The sequence below is a fragment of the Ricinus communis genome, chromosome 9 (genome assembly GCF_019578655.1).
Source record: "Ricinus communis isolate WT05 ecotype wild-type chromosome 9, ASM1957865v1, whole genome shotgun sequence".
NCBI classification, from domain to species: Eukaryota; Viridiplantae; Streptophyta; class Magnoliopsida; order Malpighiales; family Euphorbiaceae; genus Ricinus; species Ricinus communis.
The window spans coordinates 17,491,270-17,517,110 of record NC_063264.1 but is presented as its reverse complement, the minus strand read 5'-3'; the positions used below and the strand labels follow the sequence as shown (position 1 = coordinate 17,517,110).

The 25,841-nt window shown below is 33.5% G+C and overlaps 2 protein-coding genes and 1 pseudogene across 4 annotated transcripts; all 3 read left to right on the top strand.

Annotated features, from left to right (window-relative positions):
* Window positions 1-155: 155 nt before the first annotated feature.
* On the top strand, window positions 156-3,588 carry LOC8288354 (2-succinylbenzoate--CoA ligase, chloroplastic/peroxisomal). 3 transcript variants are annotated; one of them, XM_048378811.1, is made up of 10 exons: window positions 160-438; window positions 549-621; window positions 694-871; window positions 981-1,079; window positions 1,164-1,261; window positions 1,356-1,549; window positions 1,718-1,845; window positions 2,418-2,806; window positions 2,899-3,110; window positions 3,333-3,588. In XM_048378811.1, exons 1-10 carry the CDS (start codon window positions 239-241, stop codon window positions 3,460-3,462), a joined length of 1,701 nt encoding a protein of 566 aa, XP_048234768.1. In that variant the 5' UTR covers window positions 160-238; the 3' UTR covers window positions 3,463-3,588. The 3 variants fall into 3 exon arrangements, with proteins under 3 accessions (XP_048234770.1, XP_048234768.1, XP_048234769.1); XM_048378812.1 differs by having other exon boundaries at window positions 161-438; window positions 703-871; XM_048378813.1 differs by lacking the exon at window positions 3,333-3,588 and having other exon boundaries at window positions 156-438; window positions 2,927-3,104.
* An 8,564-nt stretch (window positions 3,589-12,152) lies between these two features.
* LOC8288353 (putative nuclear RNA export factor SDE5) lies at window positions 12,153-20,532 on the top strand. The gene is given in 14 exon segments (XM_048378866.1): window positions 12,153-13,518; window positions 13,520-13,622; window positions 14,327-14,335; window positions 14,376-14,392; window positions 15,567-15,641; window positions 15,769-15,842; window positions 15,990-16,246; window positions 16,988-17,076; window positions 17,411-17,467; window positions 18,122-18,189; window positions 18,262-18,330; window positions 19,260-19,279; window positions 19,371-19,444; window positions 20,076-20,532. Coding segments are annotated over 14 exon segments (1,554 nt in total). The 5' UTR covers window positions 12,153-13,008; the 3' UTR covers window positions 20,208-20,532.
* Window positions 20,533-22,630: 2,098 nt separating this feature from the next.
* On the top strand, window positions 22,631-24,992 carry LOC8288351 (annotated as a pseudogene).
* Window positions 24,993-25,841: the final 849 nt, after the last annotated feature.

Genomic DNA, 25,841 nt, shown 5'->3' with positions numbered 1-25,841 from the left:
ATTAATTTAATACTAATATTTTCTTTTTGAAGGCAATTTAGAAAAAGTTTAATACTAATATGGTAAGATAGCTTGTAATCACACCGACCAATCACTTCAAACCGTGAGCTATCCACTGTCACAAACACGTTACCTAAACCAAAGATAAGATACTGTCCTTAGTAAATCACCCGCCATTACCTCGCTTTCAAAGCTTTTCCATTCAGCCCATCAGTTCTGAATTTTACCTTCGTCAACAATGTCTAATTACTCTCAGGCTCACATATGCCAATGCCTGACACGACTATCAACTCTCCGGCCTAATTCTATCGTCACCATCACCGGCAACCGGCAAACAACGGGCAAGCAGTTCGTTGAAAACGTATTGAGTCTAGCCGGTGGACTCACTAAACTTGGCCTCAGAAAGGGCGACATTGTAGCAATCTGTGCTTTTAACAGGTTCCAACTTTGTTTCCTTTTTCCCTTTTTCTTGTGTCGTAAATTTCATGGACACAAAGAGTTTGAACATAAATTAAAACTTTGTGTGCTGTTCTCATTCATTGTTTCAGTGATTTGTATTTGGAGTGGTTATTAGCTGTTGCTTTTATTGGTGGAATAGTTGCCCCTTTGAATTATAGATGGGTAAGTTGATGTTTAACTGTTGTATGAGTTTCTGGGTGCTTCTTTTTTGTAATATTATGGCATTAATTTAAGTTGTTGCAGAGCTTTGAAGAAGCGAAATCAGCTATGTTGAGTGTGAAGGCAGTGATGTTTGTGGCGGATGAGAGTTGTAGTTTTTGGTATTCAGAGCTCAAGATCAATTCTATACCTTCTTTGATGTGGCATGTTTTCTTGGATTTCTCTTCATCTAGTGTTATTCAAGCTTCAAACAGTATGCAAATTTTTAATCTATTCGGATTTTGCAGTGATTATTGACTTCCATTCCTCTTCTTTTTCCGTAATTATTGACTTCTATTCGTTCCTTCTTTTCATTTTGTCAGTATTAACTACAGATACGCTTCGAAAGCAAGGGATAGGATCTCCAGAATTGAATTACTCTTGGGCACCTGAGCGTGCTGTCTTGATATGCTTCACTTCAGGTATTTTTTTGTATCCACTGTCAGTTTCTTGTTCATTGTTTCAATTACTGAACAAAATTTGGCTTTATTCTTTAATGGTAATAGGTACCACTGGAAGGCCAAAAGGAGTACTCATAAGCCATTCAGCTTTGACAGTACAATCCTTGGCAAAAGTTGCATTTGTTGGTTACTGTGAGGATGATGTATGCTGAAAATATATTTCCATACAGCTTAATTTGAATGGACGAATATAGGCATGCAGCACTTTAAATCCTCATTCTGTGGAATTTTTTACAGGTCTATTTGCATACTGCCCCATTGTGCCATATTGGTGGATTGTCATCAGCTATGGCTATGCTAATGGTTGGAGCTTGTCATGTGTTTATACCCAAGTTTAATGCTTCATTAGCTGTAGATGTTATTGACCAACACAACGTGACCTCTCTGATCACTGTCCCTGCAACAATGGGTGATCTGATTTCCTTAACCAGGTAATAATAGAACTCAATTTGTAACAGAAACAAATTGAAGCAATATGGTTATTTCAATTTCGTAGCATAAACCTCAAAGCTTGTCACTGCCACTAAACCCTTTCCAAAGATTTCTGCTTTGTATGTTAGTCAGTTGGCTCAGTTTATTTTTCAGAGAAATTTTGTCAGGGAAAAGGAAACTTGGAAAGGGAGACATACTTTGAAGAAAATGTTAAATGGAGGTGGGAGTCTATCGGTTGGGCTTATTAAAGATGCCAGCAAATGCTTCCCAAGAGCTAAGCTTCTGTCAGCTTATGGTTAGTAAGTTATCCTTCTGAATTCTGCCCAGCTTGTAACTTGGTCTATTTTGCTCTAGAAACACCTTAACATGAAGACGAACAATTGTTATTTTCTACTTTAAAATAATCTGAACCTGTGAGGTACCCTGGAAGTAACTTGCTTAGAACCAACCTCCCCATAGGATAAATGCGCTTTCAGGAATCAAAAAATTCTTGGGCCGGAGAGATGCTTAAGAAGCACCAGAGTGGTATAAGTCATATGTGCATAAAGGACAGGATTGCTTCCTTCCATCAATAAAACGCAGGGGACTTTGGGATCAACTCGCAAGCTAGAAAATCCTTTAATTGATTTTTGTCCAGCAAAATCAGGATATTTATTTGTTATAATTCTTTCCAAGCCTAATTGTAGTGTTGCTAAAGAGAGAGCCAGTTAAGCTTGTGTATATGGTTTGAGCTTCATCATATATAGACAACATATTTTATCAGTGGATCTATGTAAAATGGTTCAGACTCTTGTACATTCCAGTAATTTTCATTTTTTTTTTACTTAATTTATTACCGAGATTACTTTCTTCTTACTTGTTTTGAAGGAATGACAGAGAGCTGTTCTTCTCTAACCTTCATGACCCTCTATGATCCTACACTTGAAACCCCTGATCAGCTCTTACAGACGTATGGTAGAACAAAACTCACTTCGGTTAACCAACCACAAGGTGTATGCGTTGGCAAGCCTGCACCACATGTGGAAATAAAGATATGTCCTGATGGCTCTTCTCACTCTGGAAGAATTTTAACTAGAGGCCCACATGCAATGCTTAGATATTGGGACCAAACTCCATCTGAGGCTAGTGACCGTACCAATGAAATTTGGCTCGACACAGGTGACATTGGTATCATAGATGGTTCTGGTAATTTATGGCTCATTGGGCGCGCGAATAATCGTATCAAGAGTGGCGGGGAGAATGTTCATCCTGAAGAGGTACATTTCATATGCCCTGTTTAATCATCAACTAACAAAACAAAATCAATAGAGGGCACTGTGCTATAAAGGGCAGTATTGTGCTGACATAGGTGGAAGCAATCCTGTTGCAACATCCAGGAGTTGCTGCTGCCATTGTTCTGGGAATTCCGGATGCTCGTCTGATGGAGATGGTTGTTGCTTGCATTAGATTAAGAGAAGGTTGGCGGTGGTCTAACGATGATTGTAAACCTCTTGCCGGAAAAGAGATACTCTTATGCAGTGAGATCCTCCAGAAATACTGTCGAGAAAAGAATTTGTCCAGGTATTGCTTCCTTTAAGTTCATTGTGGAAATACTGTGGCTGTCACTTTTTCTGCTAATAGCTTTAGTTTCCTAATCTTCAAAATGGGCAAAGCCAAGATTACAATTGCTTTGTGGCTGTCAATTTGTTAGTTGAGAATTTTTCAAGTTCTATGTACATTCATGTTTTAAGTCATTATTAGTGGCAAACTATAGCTGAATGATTTTTTTTTTTTTGGTTGCAGATTTAAAGTGCCTAAAATTTTCATCATATGGAGGAAGCCATTTCCATTAACAACAAGTGGAAAGATAAGAAGAGATCAAATTCGTGGAGAAGTTACATCTCATCTTCAATTCTTACCCTCTAGTCTTTGAGTTTTCAATTAATTACAACTTCCAAAGGAAGCAACAAGTTTTTGATTTGAGAAAAAATGTAACAAGTTTCTTTACCTTCGGCGCTATCTCACATTGGAGTAGGATAATCCACTTCTATTGGCTTCATATTTTTCTACATTTTAAACCTTTTTCTTAAAAATAATATAGATATTTCATTTGAAAAAGATATCTTAATATAAAAAATAAAAATAAATATCAAACTCTAAGAAATATATTTAAAGAAATTTATTCATGACAATCATTAATTGTACTGACAGAGTAATGTATTACAATTCTGTGAAAATAATGCACCATTTGTTGGTACTAAGCCACGTATCGATTTTATAAATGTCTTTTGATGAGACCGATTATTATATGATTAAATTTCTTTTTTTTTTCTTCATTGTTCTCATGGAGGAAGAACTCAATACCCCTGAAATAGATGACCATAAAATTTCTATAGAATGAGAATTCAATACTTCTATCATAAAAAAAATTATAAAACTCATCATAAATACTAATATTTATTTATTAAAACTAATTAAAAAAAAAATCAGGCGAATCTATATTTAAACTCCTTTATCAAAAAACCTACTGGATATAACTATCAATTTTTATAATGTGATTCATTAAACTAGTTAAATTATAATTTTTATCCTGATCATCCATTTTAATATTTACATTTTTATCAATTTTTGCCTGTTTTTTTCGTTATTGACAAGTTTATATAACCACAAAAAACCGAGTAGTCCCTACTATATGTTTTTTTTTTTCTTTATATCAATTACATAGTTATAATCAACAAAATATAAGAAATTGATAAAGGGATGCTTTTGTAACACCCGAAATTTTTTTTTATATATTTAATAATGAGTTTTTTATTTAAGTTAATTTTAGCTTTATTTTTATTGGGTTTAATTTGAAATGATTTAATGAAAAATTTAATATTAATCAAATAAATGAGTTATTTTCTATACCCAATTAGTTTGAAATTTTAAGAAATTATTCAAGTAAATTATTTGAGAAATGATTATATTTTGGTTATTCAAAATTTTCCCAAATGCATATTTATATAAGTAAAATTATATATTGAAAAATTTTGGAAGAAATTATAAAGGATGTTTTTATAAAAGAATTTTGGGAAAATTGGTATTATAATTGATTAGTAGTATTAAATTTTAAGTTGGAATTTGATTATTTAATTTAATTATGTGTTAGGACTAAATTGGAAATTTATTTTGGAATAAGGATTGAAAGTATAATGTTATTTTTATGGGGTTTTAATGGAAATTTGTGAGCTTGGTATTTTTGTAAATAAATATGTCGATCAGGGGTATTTTTGTAATTGTGTATTTTCAATAATTCGGATTTGGCCCAAATTAAATAGTTAGGGGCTTAATTGAAAGGCTAAAAAGAAGTTTGGGGGTCAAATTGGAATTCTGCAGGATGAAATTGTAAGTAATTAAGAAAGTTGAGGGACCAAATTGTAATAAGGAAAAGTTCGGGGGCCTAATGTCGTTATTGAAAGGAAAGAAAATCGGGGAAGAAGAAAGGAGGAGAGAGAGAGAGAGTGCGGTGCCGGGGAAGAGAGTGAGGGGGCCGCGTCGGTGGCGGCCGTCGGGCGTGGGCCGGCCGGAGGCGGCGTCTTGTTGGCAGCGGCGGCCAAGCGAGCGAAGGCGGCTTCAGCGTGTTCCGGCCGTTTCGGCGTTGTTGGCGGTCGGGTGGCGATCGGCTCTCTAGCGAGAGCTTTCTTTAGCGGCCAGCGCCGATGGTGGCCGGAAGCGGAAGATCCGGTGGAGAGAAAATGGTGGCGGCCGGCGTTTTGGGCTTTTCCGGCGAGCTCCGGCGGAGGATGGATGATCGGAGGATGTATCCCGACTCTCCTCATCTCAAGCTTCGCGATGGCACCTGTTTCGTGGCGATCGGGCTTCGACGGTCGAGATCGTCCGCAAATTTCTCCGGATGATCGGGTGTCAGATCGGAAAATCGAAAGCGGGGATCGTCATCAGCGCGTCGTTGTGAGTCCGATGGTGTGTTCGGATCGTCGATCGGACTCCGGCGGCCGGAGGCGAGTCGACCGAGCGATCGAGTGTCTCGGTAATTTTCTTTGGCCCGTTAATTTTAGAAATTCTTGGTTATTTGTGTTTATTGGATTATATTGAGTATTTGATGATTTTTGTGAGTCAAAAATATTTGTCTGTTAGTTGGCCTGCCATAGTCGTGTTTTTGTGCTGTGTGGCGGAGTCGGGAAATAGTGAAGTTTGGGGACCCGACTCCCGTTGTTTTAATCGTTATGTATTTGAAGTGTTCTTCTGGCAGGTCCTGGACCCGTTTTTACGGGGGGTAATGTTCGTGTTGTAGGGGAGGTTCTGCAGGATTTTCGGTAGAATTCTCCCGAGTCGAGATTCTTAGACAGTCAGTCCTACGAATCTAGACCTAGGATCTATTGTAATTGTTTCATCGTTTTGATAAATTGTTTTCCGTGATTAGATCTGTTCGTTCGGCTCGCTCCAACTGAGGCACCGGAGCAGAGCTAGGAGGTCGCCCAATCCTGTGAGTTAAAGTCATTTAATCATTGCACTATTGCTAAGTCTGATTTTAATATGCTATTTAGAATTTGTGCTTAATATGATTATTAATATCGCAAGATAAATGATTTCACTTGATTATTAATATTTGAAATAATATAAATATTATTATTAGTATGTTATAATAAGATAAACGTTATTATTTTTCCCCTCACAAATTGCACGTTGTTTTACCTTAAATCTTTAATCTTCATTTCGATATGTGTTGGTTGACTTCATCAGATAATGATATTTATTATATGTGATGATTGCGAATTGGGAAATGTGGCTTGTAGAACATGCCTTTGGTGGGTTACATCGGGACGCGTACCGGTAATGATTATGGACATAAGGTTATTATGGATTTGTTTGCCCTGATCGAGCATTGCTCTCTGGGCTGAGTTCAGTTGATTGCCGGAGTTAAGGTCCCTGATCGAGCAATGCTCTCTGGGTGTCGGCTTATTTGGAATTCAAGTGTTCAGGCTGGAGGTAAGGACCCTGATCGAGCTTGCTCTCTAGGCGCCAGTCTTATTGGATTAAGACAGCCAAAATGGCTGTTAGATTTTGGGGTTTAGGGTTCTACCGAGCCACTCGTCCCGTAAAAGTAAAAATATATTTTTATTATTCATTTATTTATTTATTATGGTATGATTATAATATGGATTGTATTTACGTGCATGGTTGATATTTTGATTCGAATGATTAATATTTTTATGTGAAGGAAATAGTAAGGTATAATTATAGTATGGTTTGATATACTGATTTAAATAATCTATGTTTTCTGAGAAGAAGCAATAGTCTCTAGATTATTTGATTTTAAATCACTCTCGAGACCGATCTCATTTTCTTTATTTTCGATTTGTATTTGTTAGTTCTCCGCTGACTCTTATTCAAGAACTGACTCCTTCATCATCGGGTGATGTATTTGATTTGGTATGTAAATTGGTAAGTCTTAGATTCTCCGCAGTAGTAATAGTAAATGTATCAGTTGTAAATTTTCTGAGCTTCGGGTCTCGCCTAGTTTTTCTGGTAGACCGAAGTAATTTTGTAAAGTGTAGCTATTAAGATGAATTGTGGCTTTAATAATATTAATTTGAGATAAGATTTGTTTAAATCAGTGAGTGTCAGGCTTACTACGGGTTTCGGTGGCCTTAAGCCTACCCATTCCCTAGTGCCGGTCACGGGCCCACGGGTGGGGTCGTGACAGCTTTAAAATAGTTTTGTCATCATAGCATCATCATCTTGTTATTTACTATTTGTCCCATATTATACTAGTTATTGTTTTTGACATTTAAAAATTATATTATTTTATCATTTCATATTATAGTATTATACTAAAAAGTCTTTTTTTTAGAATTTTCATTAAACAATCATTATAAATTTAGAATAGTTTTAAATAAAATAAATAATTTAGAATTTTTATTAAACAATGATTATAAATTTGGTTAAATGTTATTTATTCATTATTTTTGGTTTAATATATAAGTTATCATCTATACTGTATTTATTGCATTAAATATTTTTTACATTTTAAAATTGACACAATTAAAGCACTAAATTGATAGAAAATATATAATTTAATTCTTCAATTTTTATTAAAATTATAATTTTAATGTCTATTAAAATTAATTATTAGAACTATATTTATTTTATTTTAATAATTTAAAATTAAATTTTATGAAATTTTAATACGTTACTAAATATAAGTGCTTTTAAATGTTTAGATTTCACTAAAATTAAACTATATAAAAATTAAAGCAAGTAAAAAAATATTAGTTAATTATTTTTGTTAGAAACTAAATGAGCTTTTACTAAAAATAAGATTTTTTCTTAATCTTTTAGAAAAAATATATTAGACTAATTGATACTTAATAATTAAGTTAATAACTAAATTAATTGTTTTATCAATTTAATCTTTTTATTATCTTAACTTTGGATTAAAAAAGAAAAGCAATTTGAATTAAATTTAATAGTATTTATGTAACGATTCTGCCCTAGTTGGATCCTACTATCTAATTTTCTATTTTCACCTTCTCGAATCATGAAGTCTAGCAACACAAAGCTCTAACTACTACAGCTTATATTCTGATCCAACTCTTAGACATCTTGTATAACACTAGTGGTGGAAATAAAATGAGTAAAAACTCAGTGAGAGGATAAATAAATAACAAAGTGGAACAAATAAGGATTTAATTAAAATTTCTGCAATACAATACAATCTTTAAATACTTTTCTATTAAGAAAAATACTACTAATATTTTAAATATAAATATTTAATCAAATAAATCTAGCTGGATAAATAAAATTTTATAAAACTAATTAAATGAGAAATCATCTTAGTATGTATCTGAAACTGCATTCTATTTCTCATATGAAGTTAGCAATATTCATATTCCAAATCAAACCAAAAAAATATAGATAATAATTTAAAAACTAATATTGAATCAAGAAACACATAAACAAATGAATAAGTAGTTGAGTAGAATCAATATACACTCATAGATGTATTCTACTAATTCCTATCAACTTTGGCGTTCAGACGTCTCAACTATGTAGATCTCAAAGTGCAATTCTAGTCATACACGAGCAGAAAAAGGCATCACCTAGCATATACACCCTAAAGACGAAGTATATTAAGCATTATCTCAAAAATAATATATTAATGTTTATACTCGATGTTCAAGATGTGACATCATAGATCACATAAATGAATGTGTACTCATATAAAAATCACAATCATATATAAAATAAAATTAAAAATACCATTTTTTATTTTCAATTTTTATAGAAAATAATAAAATTTTAAAATGCACTTAAAATAACTAACTTCTAGTAGAAATATTTTAATAATTCATAAGAATATAAATATTAATATATTACAGAAAAATACAATATTATAGATTTATCCACTCATCTAGTATGGAGGGCTCAACCAACTATACCTTTAATTGAATTTTGTTATTTTTTTTCTAACGACTATTCGAGCGCATCATTTTATAATTCACACATAAACATACTTTAGAATAATCTTAAATCTTATTTCCTAATGATTCTTAACCAACATCAATTATTTTATATCTAAAATCTAATTCTAATTTTAATTCTAATATTATTTTAGCATAATCCTATTAGTTCTCTCCCTATTATAATTATTTAATCCTATAAAAAATTCGTAGCACCATTCCTAAAAAAGGATTAATTTCTCCCGTCAAATGGGTTCACAACCTCTAAGAAACACATAAGACACACTAAAAATTTCTAGCCGAGATCTCCTAAATTTTTTTATTGAATTCAATCTCTCTCCAAACAAAACAATTTATCATTCACAGCTGTCTAATAATTATTTATACCATGTCTAGATATTTATTCATCACATGAAATCTCATTATAATTACTTCCTCTTAATCATATCAATAACTAGATTAATATAATAATAATAATAATTATTATTATTATTATTATTATTTATATTTATTTATTTTCCAACATTAATACTTATTTACTAACTATTATGATTAATTTTGAGAACTTAAAAATAATAACTGGCCTATTTTAAAATTCAGGCATCATAATCGAAGTACTTATCTCATGCTAACAATATTATTTATAATATAGCTAATATTAATTATGACTATTTTTCTAACACTTAAATATAAGCTTTTAATTTATTTATTCTAATAAAATACAATATTCTTCTATCATTTGTTAATTATTTACTAATAACATAATCAAAATTCTAATTATAATAAATCACTATGTTAAAATCTCAATTATATATAATTAATTAATTACTGCAATTTCTGGCTATAGTTTTAAGTTCCACTAAATCATATATTATAATTAATTAACTTCACATTATTAATATTTATGAAGCAGCTAATAAAAGAGCCTTTATCAATTTTAACAGATCGCTCAATTTCACTAAATTTCAATAATACAATTTTTTATTTCTCAAGATATATTCATAAATACATTAACCAATTTTTCCCCGACTAATACCAATATATTTTTAATTAACAATTCTAAAATCAATAAACTAAAGAATTATCAATATGCGTGCTATATCAGTCGACTTACGTTTGGTCGCCGGAGTCCGATCAAAAATCCAAGCATGCTTACGGACTCAAAATAACGCGTAGAAAATGAATCTATATTCTCTGATCAAGTCACCGATCAACTTCAAATGCCGTAAGCAGGTTTGACTGTTGATTTTCCAATGGAGATTGATCGTTATGAAAATGGGTGTCAATGGAAAGCTTAGGTTCCGAATATAGTCTCTAATCATCTAAGACACGACGATATTGGCTAGAAAGTCCAAATAATCAAGCTGCCTTTATAAAATTTCCTTTGTCGGATCTCTCTTCTCGAGCCACCATTATTATTATTGCTGCCCCAACTGAAAAACCACTCTCAAATGAGTTGATAGCCACCAAAATCAGTTGTTACCGCTATCGGAAACACCATAAATGACATTGAAGAGCTGCTGCCTTTTGCTTGTCGTTTTCCGCTATCTGCTGTCCTCGATAGCTGCTGCCACTTCCACCTTTGAGTTCGCCGTCGACAGTTACACCTCCTGCCAACTTCTGCACCTACCAAATTGACCTCCTCCTCCATCTGCCATTAATGGCAGTCTCAAGCTCCCTCTCCTTTTTTCTTCTTTCTCTTTTCTCTCTCCCCGATTTCTTCTTATCCCCACCCGATCCTTGCTTTTATTTCCTTTTAACAAATGCCCCTGAAAAATTCTTATTTAATTAATTCTCTAGCTTTTATTTGGTGTTTCAATTAAGCCCTTACTTGTTACTTTTAGGCTAAATTAGAATTATTGAAATATATAATTACCATTTAATCTTGTCTTTAATGGTTGAATTACTAAATATCCCTACCGACACAATTATTTGCACAAACACTAACAATTATATTTTCCACTTAAACCCCAAATTAGATCAACTTTACTTTTAACCCTCTTCCAATAAATAAATATCAAATTAATCCTAGCATTTAATTAATTCAATTAATTAATTTATTAACTATTTTTAATTAAATTAAATACCATTTAGCTAATTAATTTTTATCATTCTCCAACTAATTCTTCAAGAAAAATATTTTTATAGCCTCCAAATAGGTAATTTAATTATATATATACAAATTAAGAAAATATAAACACAGACATTTACAAATAGGTAAATCACATTTTATATAAATCACTTATCTAATATTGAAAATCAAAATAATTAAATTTGATTTATTAATCCTTTTACTTTTATCTAACAATAAAATCCTTTCGAAAAATTAAGGTTTCATAAATAATCTCTTATAAATCATCCTACTAAATTACATACCTTAAATAATAAATTTTTTAGTTTTATTATCATCATCATTGTTAATTACTATTATTATTATTATTATTATTATTACTACTACTATTATTATGGTTCATTAGATACGTGATTTACAATTTAAACCTATTTAACAATTATTTATATAAATATATAAATAAAAGATGAAAAAAATATAATTTTTAAAAATTAAGAGACAATTAATATACTAAAAACAATTGCAAGTGTACAATAATAATTACCTATTATTATTATTATTATTATTAGAATATTTATAATATAATTTATTTATTATTACATCTTTTTCCTTCAAAAGAAAACTCGCCTATTTCTTTTAATAACGTTATTATTTATATATAGTAAACCTCTTTATAGCAATACATTTGGAATCAAATGAAATTTATGACTATGAGGAGGTTATAATTTAATAGAGGTTTGAATACTAAAAATTTTCTTTGAACTTAATATTTAGTCTTGTAGATGAAATAATATAACTAAAAATAAGATATAATAATATCTTATCATATTATACTAATACAATTGACAATACTAAGACAAAATATAATATAATATATATATTTTTTAAAATTATATATACAAATGTTACTATATAGAGAAATATTTTATTAAAATAAAATTTTAAAAAATTATAATTATTTTAAAAGATAATTTATTTCTATTTATAATTGGTTTAAATTAGAATTGCACCGTATAAAAATTATTTTTATATAAATGATTACTGTGGAGAGTTTTACTGTATATATATGTATAAAAAATACATAATCAATTCTCACTCAGCTGTTTCTCAGAGACACTTTCTTTCTTTAACTTGCACAAGAAGCATGACCTAGAAATAGAAACTAGAGCACTCTGTAAGTTCACATCACTCTCTAATCAACAATCTCTCTATTCTCATCTTCTCTCAGTTAGCCCCTGTTTGGTTCGCGAGAAAGGAAAATGACGGAAAAATATTTGATCTTGAATACTTTTTGACTTTTGGTTGAACTATGTATCCTTGTACATGTATAGTGTGTATCCATTGGACATTATCTAGGTTTTGAGTGAGTTTGATAATGTCTTTAATGAATGCTTGGGTAATAGGTTTTATAATAAAGTTGAATCATTAAAATGCTTGTAAATTAGTTCGTAGGTTTTTATTTTACGTTTTTTATGATGCCATCACTTTTTTTGTTCTTTCTTATGAGCTAAGCAATTAGGGACTAGTCCCTTTCTTATAATGTGAAATCTCTAGATGCCCTAATATCTCCATGAAATCACAAATCTCGTAACTCATTAATATTCGAACATAAGATCTTATTAACAAAATTTTTGGCCTTAGAAATAGCTGGGTGTCTCCTTCAATTGCTGTTTTAAGTACATTTTGGCGCCTAGTTCATTTTCTCAATTATGTTACAAATCTTACCCATTATTTGTTAAAATGTAATTTGGTTTCTTGTACCAGTCATATAGTATTAATTTCATATGCTCTTTAGTGTGTAATTAGTTTGTTCATTACTACATGGGTATTAATGTTATACTTAATTTCCCGTATTGGGTAAAACACTTCTAGGCCAGTGGGTTCAATCAGTCTTTATATTATATTTGATTGGATCTTCCCTCATTGTTGTCAAGCATATGTGAAAATGCAAGCAAGTAGTTCAAGTGCTGATGATTGTGATATGGACAAGGACTTGGAAGAGCTGATTGAAGTTTTTGGCTGTAAATTCTCTCTCAAGGATATTACGTTTGCTTATTTCCAGGCGAGGCAAGACAAAAATTTGGCAGCTGAAACTCTGTGTAGTCTGGATGGTAGTACATCTACCACCATTACTGCTAAAATGTTAGCAGCTGAACGTGCGGCACCAATGAAGTTAGCTTCCTGGTCGGATAATACAGGAGTAGTATCATTGGAATCTCCATCTGGAAGTTTTCTTGAGAATGCTGTTGAGGGAGAAAAAAGGACCAAAGAACTGAAGTCAAAAAAATGTTCTGCATCAGTTGGTTCTGGTTCTGTTTCATGTATGATTGGGAAAGAGTATGCTAAATCTAGTCTGTTGAAGAATGAGGCTATTGAAGTAAAGAAGCCATTGAAATTAAATTCTAAGGACTTTCCAGTCTCTGAGATCTGGAGTGAGCAAAATCCATCTATGTACCACAGTGAGGAATGTCCCTGCACAAGCTGATCTTGAGGAATTTCTTTTTAAGATGCTTGGAGAGGGCTTTCAACTTGACGTGCCTGTGATTCAAGAGGTTCTTGGTAAAGCTTTATCATTGTATCTATTCAAGCTATCTAATACTTCTGTTATGCTCTAGTAAGATCCTTTATGAAAGTATTAAGGTTTATATTTCTGCAGCTTTTGTAGCTTACATTGATCATTATTGTCTAAGCTAAAGAATGGTCTCACAAATTTCTGGATTCTGTTATTTGCTTCATCGAATTCCCTGTGTTTAATATATTCGTTTTCGCAACGAATATTTATAAAGCAGATAAGTGATGCACCTCATTTTCTTTTCTTTCCCAGTAACAGATCTAGGGCCTGTCTTAATCATTTAATAGGATTTATGGAAAAACTTTTGATGCTCATTTAGGACATGTAAGTGCTGTCGAAAGGCAGTTTACAAATTGATGAAGACCTATATATTTTTAAAGGTGAACACATGATTAGGTAACCAGATCTAATTGGGATCTGTAATGTTTCAAAGGATCATGCATTCTATCTTTAAAATGGATTGAATGTTAGATAATGGTCCTAGCTGCAATAGTCTTTTTGAAATTTGGATGCCATTTTTTTTCTTCTTATCATCTTTTTCTTGCTTTAAATCCTAAAGTGCCATCTTCTGCTTGTATACTGCAATGCGATCATTTTAAGATGAATTTCGTTGTTTGTAATTTGCTCTGGACTAAAAGTTGGTATGCTTTCTTAGCAATAAGCTTAATCTGGAATTTGTTTTGATTTGTAGGCCTTTGCGGTGTTATAAGCCTTGAATGGAAGCCCCGGTAAACGGCGGGGGCATGATGTGCAAAAGGTGAAGTATTTTCTATTGCACTCTACACTTGAGTTTACTTTTTTTTCTTTTTTTGTTTTGTTGTTGTCTTTGTTTAGAGGAAAAAAAAAATGTATCTCCTAAATGCTGTCTGCTTTCAATCTCGAAAGTTCGAAGAAACTGGACATGAGTTCTTAAAAATGTTGGAGGCCACAGATCCATCCATTGCATGATAACATAGAGGTGAAAAGCATTATGATAAATGTTAATTATACCACTAGGAGCTGATAACCGACCATTGCAAGCTGTAATTTCTTATGAGTGGAATTTTTTGTCAAAGCATATGAATTAATAAAACTCTTACCTATGTTTCTCTTATTACTTTTTTAGGTTTATATTCAAAGTTAAGAGAGTAGAATTACCTATTGTAAACTGATTTCTGATTTTTAAATGTGATGCATGAGTAAATCTACAATTGAAGTTGCTAATTACAACTGAGTTATGGGATGTGTTAGAAGTTGTATTTATCTCACATTGCTTAGTTATTGGGCTGTTATAGTGTATATAAGTGGATTGGGCACCTTCTTTTTTTTGAGCTAGTTTTTGGGAATGAGTTCTACCCAAGCCCATTTGTCATGGTATCATAACTGGCCTTTTTTCTTGGATGATGGGTTTGGACTCAGCCCGTTTGCATGTCATGCTAAGCGTGAGTGAGGGTGTTAGAAGTTGTATTTATCCTATATTGCTTAGTTACTGGGCTATTATAATGTATATAAGTGGATTGGGAACCCCCTTCCTTTGAGCTAGCTTTTAGGAATGAGTTCTGCCCAAGCCCATTTTTTCAGGATGTAAAAATGCTTTGTTCATTATTTTTAAGTACTAGTTTCTGTGGAGTTTTTTTCCCTCCTATATAGTCATTTATCTTGATAGCTGTTATTGATTTTTTTGAACTTGTATATTATTTGCATATACAATGGTTTGTTCAGCTCGTTATTTCATCCATATGGTGCTATTGGCACTCATCTTATTAGTGAAAATCTTACTCTTACTTAGTGGAGTCCCAATAATATATGCCTTCAATCCAAAAATGATTAGCACAGAGGTATCCAATTTTGTGTCGTGGTACACAGTTTTCAGTTTGCTTTCATGTTTAATCTTGTAGCATATACATTTAATCTTATAATCTAGATAATCAGTTTCCTTGTTGGTCATGCAGAGCATGGACAGGCTCTTGGATTCTTTGGTTGCACCATTCGGCAAGTGTGAAGATCTTGGCATAGCCGTTGAAGATGTATGCCCCTTTGCATTGGTTTATAATTATGCAAGCACTAGTTTATATGTAATATGGGCTTTTCTTCCTCTAAGTTATAATCCTCAAGAAACGAGATGGGATCTTTTTACCTAATGTTATTGAACAGTCTGCAGGAGAATGTTCAGACCAGGAATATGCTTTGCTTCAAGGACAATTACAACAGCTAGATTTTGCTCAAAGGTCTTTCTGTCCCCAATATAGATTATTAGTTCTTATTTCCTTCTTCCAAGAGTTAGTTTCACCACGTTTGGAAAAAGATGTCTGATTTAGTTATCTCATTCTACTTGCATTAATTGATATCTTTTTCCTTTCTTTGTACTTATGCAGTGATGGAGCTAGATTGATGGAGAGAACCTTAACAGGTTCAACAGAAACAGAAAAGAATAGAATTGGACTTCAGAAGGAAGTTCTACAAACACTGTTTGATTTTCCAGGTAGATCTGAGGAAGCACCAAAAAGAACACGCCTAGTTAGGGCAGTGAAGAAACCGAAAGTATTTAGTAAACTGGTGTTTGAACCTCCTGAGGATGCTACTAGACAAGACAAGCATTCTGCTGCAGAATCACAAGCAGTTAATAGAGAAGGTGTGAAATCTAACCTTTATGCCATTTACAATTGTGGAAGTGTATTTATAGAGAAGTTAAAAGTAGAGAGGACGCATACAGCTAGGATGTTTTAAGTTGCTGCATTTTTGTTTTGTTTTCCCTTTTCCTTTCCTTTTTGGCTTCTATAAAACTGGTAATATAAATAGCTAATGTTGTCATAAAATGATAAGCTTTAACCCATGGTCCTGTTTAGTATTGAAGTCTTAAGGTATGTATCTATTGCTTGATTGAATTAGATTGTTTCGGTTTCTAACAAATTGTTTATTAGATGGTACCTGGAATATATATTTTATAGTGGCCTGATTAGATCAATCCTAAGTTTTTGTTTTCCTGTTTATCTTCATGTCTTCAGTTCTATTGAGCCAGTACAGATACATGGTTGTTTTTGTTATTGATAGTCTACTACACGGGTTCATTTTGGATCTCTCTTGATCAACACTGCTATTATAGTGGGTTTCTGAATTATCTTAGGCTACTCCTAGGGGCATGTCAACACCACCAAAACATGAGCTACTCTTTAGACTTGTCTACATGATTGCATTGGACTGCATTCGAGCTGAGACTGAAGGCACTAATAACATTATCTTTATAAAATTGTGTATTGATTTTACTTTCTGAGTATATGATAGGAATTTTTTTGGTTTTGTTGAGTAACAATATATATATATATATATATATATATATATATATATATATCTGGCAATTACACATCTTCCTCAGATAAAGCAGAAGATAATGATGACAGCTATGAGGTCCTGAGAACAGCTGTTAAGGAATATTGGTTTACAATGAAAGAGTACTACAAAGCTGCAAGTTTTTTTTTTATAAATTTTATAAGCCTCCAACAAATGTACTTGTGGAAGATTAAGTTTACCACATTTGACTAATGATGTAGCGAGGAATCTTTTTGACGTTGATAAGATAATGGTGACCATATTGCTTGCAATAGAAGATATGTGGTAGTAATGGCTCTGCATTTGGTATACAATTCTGCTTGTGTTGCTTTGCGGAGAATCTTTTCCTGCTCACTTTTAGTTTGGATTGCCTTTTGTAGTGGTACTGTACAGATTCTTTAACATAATGGTCACTATACTATTGTTTGATGAGAACAGTTTCTTTTAAGTTGTTTTTGTTAAATTGCAGGCTGTTGATGCATTTGTCAATGGTGATCATGCAAGGGCAAATAAACTCCTAGAGAAGGTTTTGTTTGTAAACTTTTTCTTTTGATGTTGATGCTTAGTGATATGACTACAAGTGCAAGTCTGCTTCTCACATAAATAGAAGTGTTTGCTTCTTTTTTTTTCTTTTCTTTTCTTTTCTTTATTCTTCACTGTTCTCTGATATTTTTAGTGTAATATTAAGTGCATTTTTAAACCCTCTCACTGTTTCGTGATGCCTATGAAACTGAAATTATTGTTGCCATTCTTGTACTTGATGGATAGCTATTGCATATTTGCGTCAATTTTTTCTGGTGGTTCCTTTACATTTTAAGACAAATGCTTGTATTTGCTGCCAGCTATTCTGCTTCTGTTCTTGCATCCTTTAGGGGGCTATGGCATAATATTGGATACAAGAATAAATGTTGATAAAGCTAGTGCCGGTTTATTTATCTGAATACAATTGATAAAGATAGTCTGTTATTACCAAAAAGGATTTGCATCAGCTATTGTTGATTGCAGAAGAGTTGTATTTTACTGGAAGTTAACGTTCAACTGAGTATTGGACATAGATGATGCCCAGAACAAATGAGCAGTCTGTTATGCTTTTTCTTTCTTTCTCCAAACCATTTAGCAGACTGTTATGTTGATTATTGTGTGCATGACACGTGACTTCTAATAGTGTTGGTATATTTAGGGACAATTTTTTAATAACAAGGCCCGAGCGGCAGATGATAAATCATTTCAAAAGCTTGTTGAAACCAGGTTTGTGCCTCTAGACCTTCTTGTGTCTTCTGTAAATTGCTCCATAGGTAACATGAATGACTTTGGTTGCAGAGATGCTGATGTAATGTCTCTTGACTTGCACGGTCTTGAACCGAAGGAAGCTTTAAGACTTTTGAGGCTTCATCTGATGCAACCAAAGATGCATCTAAGTCAACTAGCATGGATCCACTAGCCTATGGAGGACCGATGACACGAGCAAGGAGTAAAAGGTTCAAGCAAGCCTTAAATTCTTACTTGGAGCATGTTTTGAAGATGGCTAATGATGGTGCTTTTAATGAAGATAACAACGCCTTGAAGATAGTGACATTAATTGCTATTAATGAAGCTTAAACTTCTGGTCATGGAACAAGGTCAAGGTCAAAGATCAGGGATCAAAGTCAACAGGCTTTCCTAGGGTTTCTAGAAGCATTGGGCCGCACATTAGGGTTTCTAGAAGCATTGGGCCGCACCCTAAGCATTGGGCCGCATTAGGGTTTCTAGAAGCATTGGAGGTCTCACCTAACCCTAGGGCAGCCCACCACTTATGCTTAGAGAAGGAGGCGTACCGCACATTAGAAGTCTTTTAGGGTTTGATTCTTTATTGCTTATCTCTTAGTCCTTTTAGGGTTAGAATCATTTCAAAACTCTATAAATAGAGCTATGTATTTCGGGCTAAAGGACATAAGATCAATATACATTTCTGAATGAAGTTTAATTTGAGTTGTTAACTCTTATTCCTTAAGGTGTTCCTTATTGAATTTCTTGAGATTAAATTAACTTGTTTGATTTAGTTTCACATCTACATGTTTGATCAATCAATTAACTTTTTATTAGTTTCTTGAGTTGTTTGAACATTCTTCATCTATTTATAACTAAAGGGCTTAGTAGTTCTATTGCTAAGTTTGTTAGTTCCATAATCAATTGCAAATTTTCAAGTTAGATCTTGGGGCGACAAATTCGAACTTATTGGTAAGGGTGCTTCCTCTTAAATAGGGAGAGCGTTTATCAGTTTGATTTTCTCACCATTACTTATCTTGGTGTTTGAACGTATCCGGTTCGAGTTCGTATCATCATCTAACCTCAATTTCCGGTATCTTATGTGGGTTTTCACTTTTGTTTCCTTGTTTTCTTCACATTTAATAACAAAAACATGACCTAACTTTTCTCTTGACTTTTATCAGCTATTAAATACCTTAGAGTCATAATAAAGAGCAATGATGAAGATACTAGTAAAGGGGCGCGGAAGAGAAATTTGGTTAGATTGGATATTGTAGCTATTTTTAGTACAAACACTGTTGAATCTCATCGATATTTTATTTCTCGATTGCATTAGACTATATCTAATGGACTGACAGTAGGTCCGATAAGATGAAAGCACCTTCTAGAAACATGTGAAATTGAAACATTGTGTTCTTAGCTTTTCTAGGCCTCATTAAAGATACTTATGTTGCAGTTTGGTTTACATTGTCTCAGAGCAAGGTTGCATTGTACATTGAATAATTATAAAGTTGCTTTTAAGGATTGAGGGGGAAATGCAAGAAACCAAATAAAAGAGCAAGAGTTAATCAGCTATTCAAATTTAAGGCTTGTAAATTTGTTCTTGGAGTCATCTCTGAGGCCATGAAGATCCTCAAAATACTATGACCTATGTCACTGTATTCGGTCAAAGACGTCTTGACTTCCAAATAAACGTTATTTACTGAAAATCTCTTTATTCATGAAGATGTATTTATTTTCCAAAAATTCTTGTTTGTAATAGTACTTTCCAAAATCTGCTGATAGGTTACATGTTAACTTTTTGTAATTTCCTTTTGCTCCATCTGCTGCCTAGTGCCACTTGAATTTGAAAATGAAGGATACTGACATGCTTAAAATTTCTTCTGCAGATCCTGAAGCAACTGGAGAAGGAATCGATCAAATGGAATGATGAAAGCGATGGTAAGACGATATTAATCCAAGTTGATGCGATTGATCCAAAGCGCTTGAGTTTTGCGAAGAAGCAAGAGCCAAGGGATTAGGGTGGAGGAGGACCTAAACCTGGCAGTTTGGGATACTATTTCTAGCTGTTCATTAGAAATGCTTTTCTAAATACTAGCCGGAGGTTATTCTGTTCAAAAACTTGCAATGAAGTTCTTGTTAAATAGATTCTGTCTGGAACAACAAAATTGCTTCATTTGTCTGCAATTAAAGGTTGTGCTATAAGATTTTGTGGTGATCAAAGCATTTCAGCTTTCTTGAAAGATTGAAGTATGACCCTGTTATGGGAATTGTTGCTTTTCCAAATTCTGGTTGTTATTTGTAGATGCAAGGCTGAATGAAACTATAATACTTCTTTTTCCTGCCTCTTTCCGTTTCTCCTGTTTTAATTTCTTTTCTCTTGTAGTTATTTCTGTTGTATGTTGGAATATGTGATCTTGTAAGACTTGAAAATCGCAGCTCTAATCAACAATCTAAGATCATTTTTTTTCTCTATTGTTTTGATACAGAGGAAAATATAAAATTGGCGAAAGTAGTTTTATGGTTATAAAATTGAAATGGTGATGGGGCAGGGCAGTTGTCGTGTTTCACATTTAACTTCACATAAATCTAGCATTGGTAAAATAAACAAATAAAAAACAAATCAAAGTCCTAAAATCTAACTTTATTTTTTTCTAATTCATTAGAAATTCAAATAGTCTAAAATCATATAACATCGGTAGTTATTTCTTTACACTCTTCGTAGACATTAAAACAGAATTTGAATTTTAAACATTAATCAGGCCTCAAATATGCTGGAAATTCATCTTTGATCAAGAAAAGTTAGGGGAGGTTAGGGTTACTGTTACTATTTGTAATATTTTGGCAATGGAAGTCATAGTAATTTCACGACTACATTATTTGAAAGAATTGCTTGTGTTGAGGCCAGAGATAGTTGCAGTGCTCGGGCATCCTATGCACGTAGTTTTGATCCTTTTGATGATGCAAATCTTGCATCGGCGCATGCTTATGTTAAGGCTGGAGAGAAGCTCTGAGCTTGGGCGTGTTATTAGGCTGATGTTGCACTGAAAGGGGTAATGTCATTCAATTATATTACCTAACCTCGTGTGGCGGAAGCTTATGCGCATTCCCTGTTGCGAGGAGTTTGGATCTGGTCAATGATACATGTCTAGCGTGGGCTTGTGCTTGTGTTGAGGCTAGAGATGAGCTATATGCTCGGGCATCATATAGGGCTAATGATGTTGCATTATGAGAGCATGTCATTTCACTTGTATTGCCTGAGGTGGTGTGACGGAAGCTCTTTGCACGGAGTTTGTATTCTGCTGACAATGCAAATCTTGTACGGGCGCATGCTTATGTTAAGGCTGGAGATGATCTTTGAGCTTGGACATGTTATTAGGCGGATGTTGCACTGAGAGTGCATGTCATTCAATTGTATTGTCTGACCATGTGTGGCAGAAGTTTATGCACATTCCCTATTGCGAGGAGTTTGGATCTGGTTGATGATACATGTCTAGCATTAGCTTATGCTTGTGTTGAGGCTGGAGATGAGCGTTGTGCTCTAACGTGCTAATGATCATTCGGTTGTATTGCTTGAGGTGGTATGGCAAAAAGTTCTTAGCACGGGAGTTTGTATCTTGCAGACGATGCAAATTTTGCACGGGCGCATGGTTATGTTAAGGCTAGAGTTGATCTCTAAGCTTGGGTGTGTTATTAGGCGGATATTGCACTAAGAGGGCATATAATTCAATTATATTGCCTGACCTCATGTGGCGGAAACTTATGCGCACTCCCTGTTGCGAAGATTTTGGATTTAGTCGATGATACATTTCTAGCGGGCATCTGTGCTTGTGTTAAGGCTGGACACGGGCTGTGGGCGGAAGTTTGGATGTCTTTAACGAAGCATTGATCGCATGTGGGTTTTCTTTATGCTGAGTCTGGAGATGATCTCTAGGCTTGGGGGTGCTATGATGTGGATGTTCCATTACAAATGCATGTCATTAAGTTGTGTTGCTTGAGCTATGTGGGATGGAAGCTTATAGAACCCTTCTTGGTTGGGGCTTGGATTCGGTCGACGATGCATTTCTTTCGGTAATCCTTAAACTTTTCGCACCTAGCGGTGAGGGCAGCTGTTTCATTCAGTGTTTCGGTAATGCTTGACGAGCATAACATGCTTGTTCAGTGTTGTAGTTCGTTGATTGGAATTGTTGCTCATTGTACATGGTGGTGCATGAGTCGTATCACGATCGTTTGGGTAGGCAGGCTCCATGCTCGCGCATTGAATTGCTTCCCTGCAATCCTTTTAGTCCTAGCCCAAGTGCATGTTTTGTATGTGGGCAAATGTTGAGTTCGTGTGTTGCATACCCATATTAATGGAATTCAATCATATTGTTGTCCCATATTTCGCCTTTGTGCCTCCTTTGGGGCATCAGATGAATATTATAGCAGTACCTGTATTCCAAACATGTCGTTTCGGCTGTTGTGGCCCATGGACTATCGCTTGTTCTATGGGATGCAGAATGCTATGCAGGCGGGAGGGTGTAAATCATCCTCCATGAGCCCATTGTTTCCTAAATATGAACGACATGCGCTTTCGTTTCTAGCCTTAAGCACATCAGCCGATAAGCAGCCTCCTCTTCAAAATCCTGAAAAACAAGTTAACACAAGCCTCTACCATATAGTTTTCAGCATTGCTGCATCTTCCAGGCTATGAGATCGTAGAAAAGAATATGTCAAGTTATGGTGGAGACCCAATGAAATGCGAGGCATAGTTTGCTAGACAGGCCTGTCAAAGATGATCCTGGAGATTATAATCTTCTGCCACCAACAATGATATCGAGTGACACCTCAGAATTCCCCTATAATAACAATGAAGGTAAATGGTTCGCGATTCGGATATCCAGGATAATATCAGAGACATTGAAGCTAGAAATGAAGGGTGTGAGGTGGTCTGTGATGAGAGATGATGATACAGTGTTTATTCCAGATAATTTCGTTAGGGTATTATCAAAGTATTGATCATAATCAGTATTATTATATAGGGAGCTCGTCAGAGAGCGACATACAGAACATTCATTTTTCTTATGCTATGGCTTATGGTGGTGGTGGATTTGATATAAGTTAGCCATTGGCAAAGGCACTTGCCTACGGGTCTGATGACCGAATTCAAGCATGCATGGCTGAATTTGGTGTTCCTCTCTCCAAAGAACCAGGATTTCACCAGGTTAGTCTATTTGCATAAGCTTTCTCTTCTGACAATACACTGAATATGCTTTGAAGAAAAATGATAGTTATTCACTGATATTGGCCACCTCTTTACTTTGGTTGCTTATGTTGTATAGCAAATGGCGTTGTATACAAATGTTGCAGGAATTTTGCAATATGATTATAAATAATTTTGTATACTCATGTTTTATTACTACCCTCCACGTCCTCTCTTGTTCAGCACGCTATAGATTTTTCATATTAACTATAATACTAGATCAAAAGGAAAAACTGCAGAACTTCTATTTCTAACATTTAATACAGACTATTACATAATTACTGGATCAATGTATCCTTTAATTTAGATCCAGCATTTAACATTCAAAAACTGAGTTTGTTTCTGCTATTTTATTGTTTAAAACATATTCATTTCTGGTTGAAATTTGAGCAGTTTGATCTATATGGCAATCTATTTGGCCTTCTATCTGCCCATCTAGTAGCACCTTTAGTTTCTCTCCACCACCTAGACCTAGTGCTACCCATATTCCCCAGTGCTGACAGGGTACAAGCCCTTCAAAGACTAAGAGCACCATTGCAACTAGACTCTGCAGCACTCATGCAACAGTCCATTTGCTATGATCAAACCCGAAACTGGACCATATCCGTCTCCTGGGGGTATGCAGTTCAGATGTTCCGAGGAATAATCCCTCCCCGAGAGATTGAAAGGCCAGCAAGAACGTTCCTGAGCTGGTATAAATATGCAGACCATCGTCGGTGTCCCTTTAATACTCGCCGTGTTAGTATGAACAAATGTCAAAGGCCTCTCGTATATTGCCTGTCAAATATGATGGCGTATGATCAGGAGATTGCTAGTGAGTATGTTGGAAATGGAATTTCAAATCCTGTATGCAATTGGAGTATGGCTAGCCCTTCTATGGTTGAGGTCTATAAGAGACCTGACCCTTACTTGTGGGACAAGGTAACAAATGATATCCCCAATATTGAAATCTCTATTTTCTTTTTTATTTATCTTCTTTCAATTTCATTGTTATTGGGTGTTGATTTCTGAAATGGTATTTTGTAGGCTCCAAGAAGGAATTGTTGTAGGATATTACCAACAGATAAAAAAGGAACTTTAGTGATTGATATTGGGGCATGCAAAGACGATGAAATTATTGAGGTTCCATGATAAGAAAATTTATAAAAAGAAAAGGAAACAATCCCATTTTTTTCTCTTATTATCTTTCAGGCTGGATTATATTTTTTTTTGAAATGCTTGCTGAGTGCAATGACACATGTTGTATGGTTAAATTTAGAGTTCATTTTATAATTTATTTTAAAAAGTTTCTAAGCTTTCATTTGAAAGAAATAAATAAATAAATTGATGTGCGTAGTTCAGCTAGCTACTGTTGAGCATGAGAAGGATATATATCAGTACCAGCTATGCTGGACAGGGCTGGCAAGTTTCGGTTAGTCATGTCCATAGAGAAGCGAATCTTGCTGCTGATGGGTTGGCTTCTTTTACTGGTGATTTTCCAGTTGGCTATCGTTCCAAAACAGATCTTTCACCTGCTTCATCAGGATGTTATTGGGGTTGGTCACATCCACCCGCATGGTTGTGAACTAGCCCGAGGCTTTGCCTCCGTTTGTAATAGAACAAAAAAAAAAAAAAAGAAAGAAAAAACCTGAAAATTTGAGAATTTCACTTCATTTTAGATCATAACCCTTGTTGAGAAGTTTAGTTTCACATGCATGTGTCAACGCTTGCCTTGCTTACAGAATCGAAGTTTTATCTATAATATCGTAATTTTGCTTAATGGATTATGCTGACATGTAAATTTGAATTATTATATTAGTGCATTGATTAATATGTTATTTTCATAGTTAAATAATAATTCTGATCTTAAAATTAAATATTAATTAATAAGTTTTTTTTTAATTAAAAGTAAGTCTTATTTCTAAAAAAATAATAATTACATCTTTAATATTAGCTTATATAAATATAATTAGTATATTAACAAAATTTTCTCATCTCATATAAAATATTATCAATTATATCTTTTATTGAATTATTATTATATGTTGAATTTAATATTAGTAAAATAATACATATAAATATCATTTAAATTTTGCAAGTTAAAAATATTTATCTAAATTTTGCTTCAACTTTTTGACAAAAAGAAAAATTTGTAGTAACTAATTGTTTGGATAAGTTATGTCTTTTTTAAAAACAATTTTTTTACATTTTTTTTTATGGTCAAAATGTGTGATTTTTTTTAGTGATTACATATTTTTATTTTTTATAGGAAACTAATTTGTCTTATATGAAAGTACAAGAAATATAGAAAATTAAAATTATTGGATTACTTCAAATCTATTGGTGGAGTCTAAAATTAAAAAAAATATTTTTTACACTCTGTGATAAAAACTAAAAACACTTTCATAAAAGAAAATTTTCATAAATTTCTATC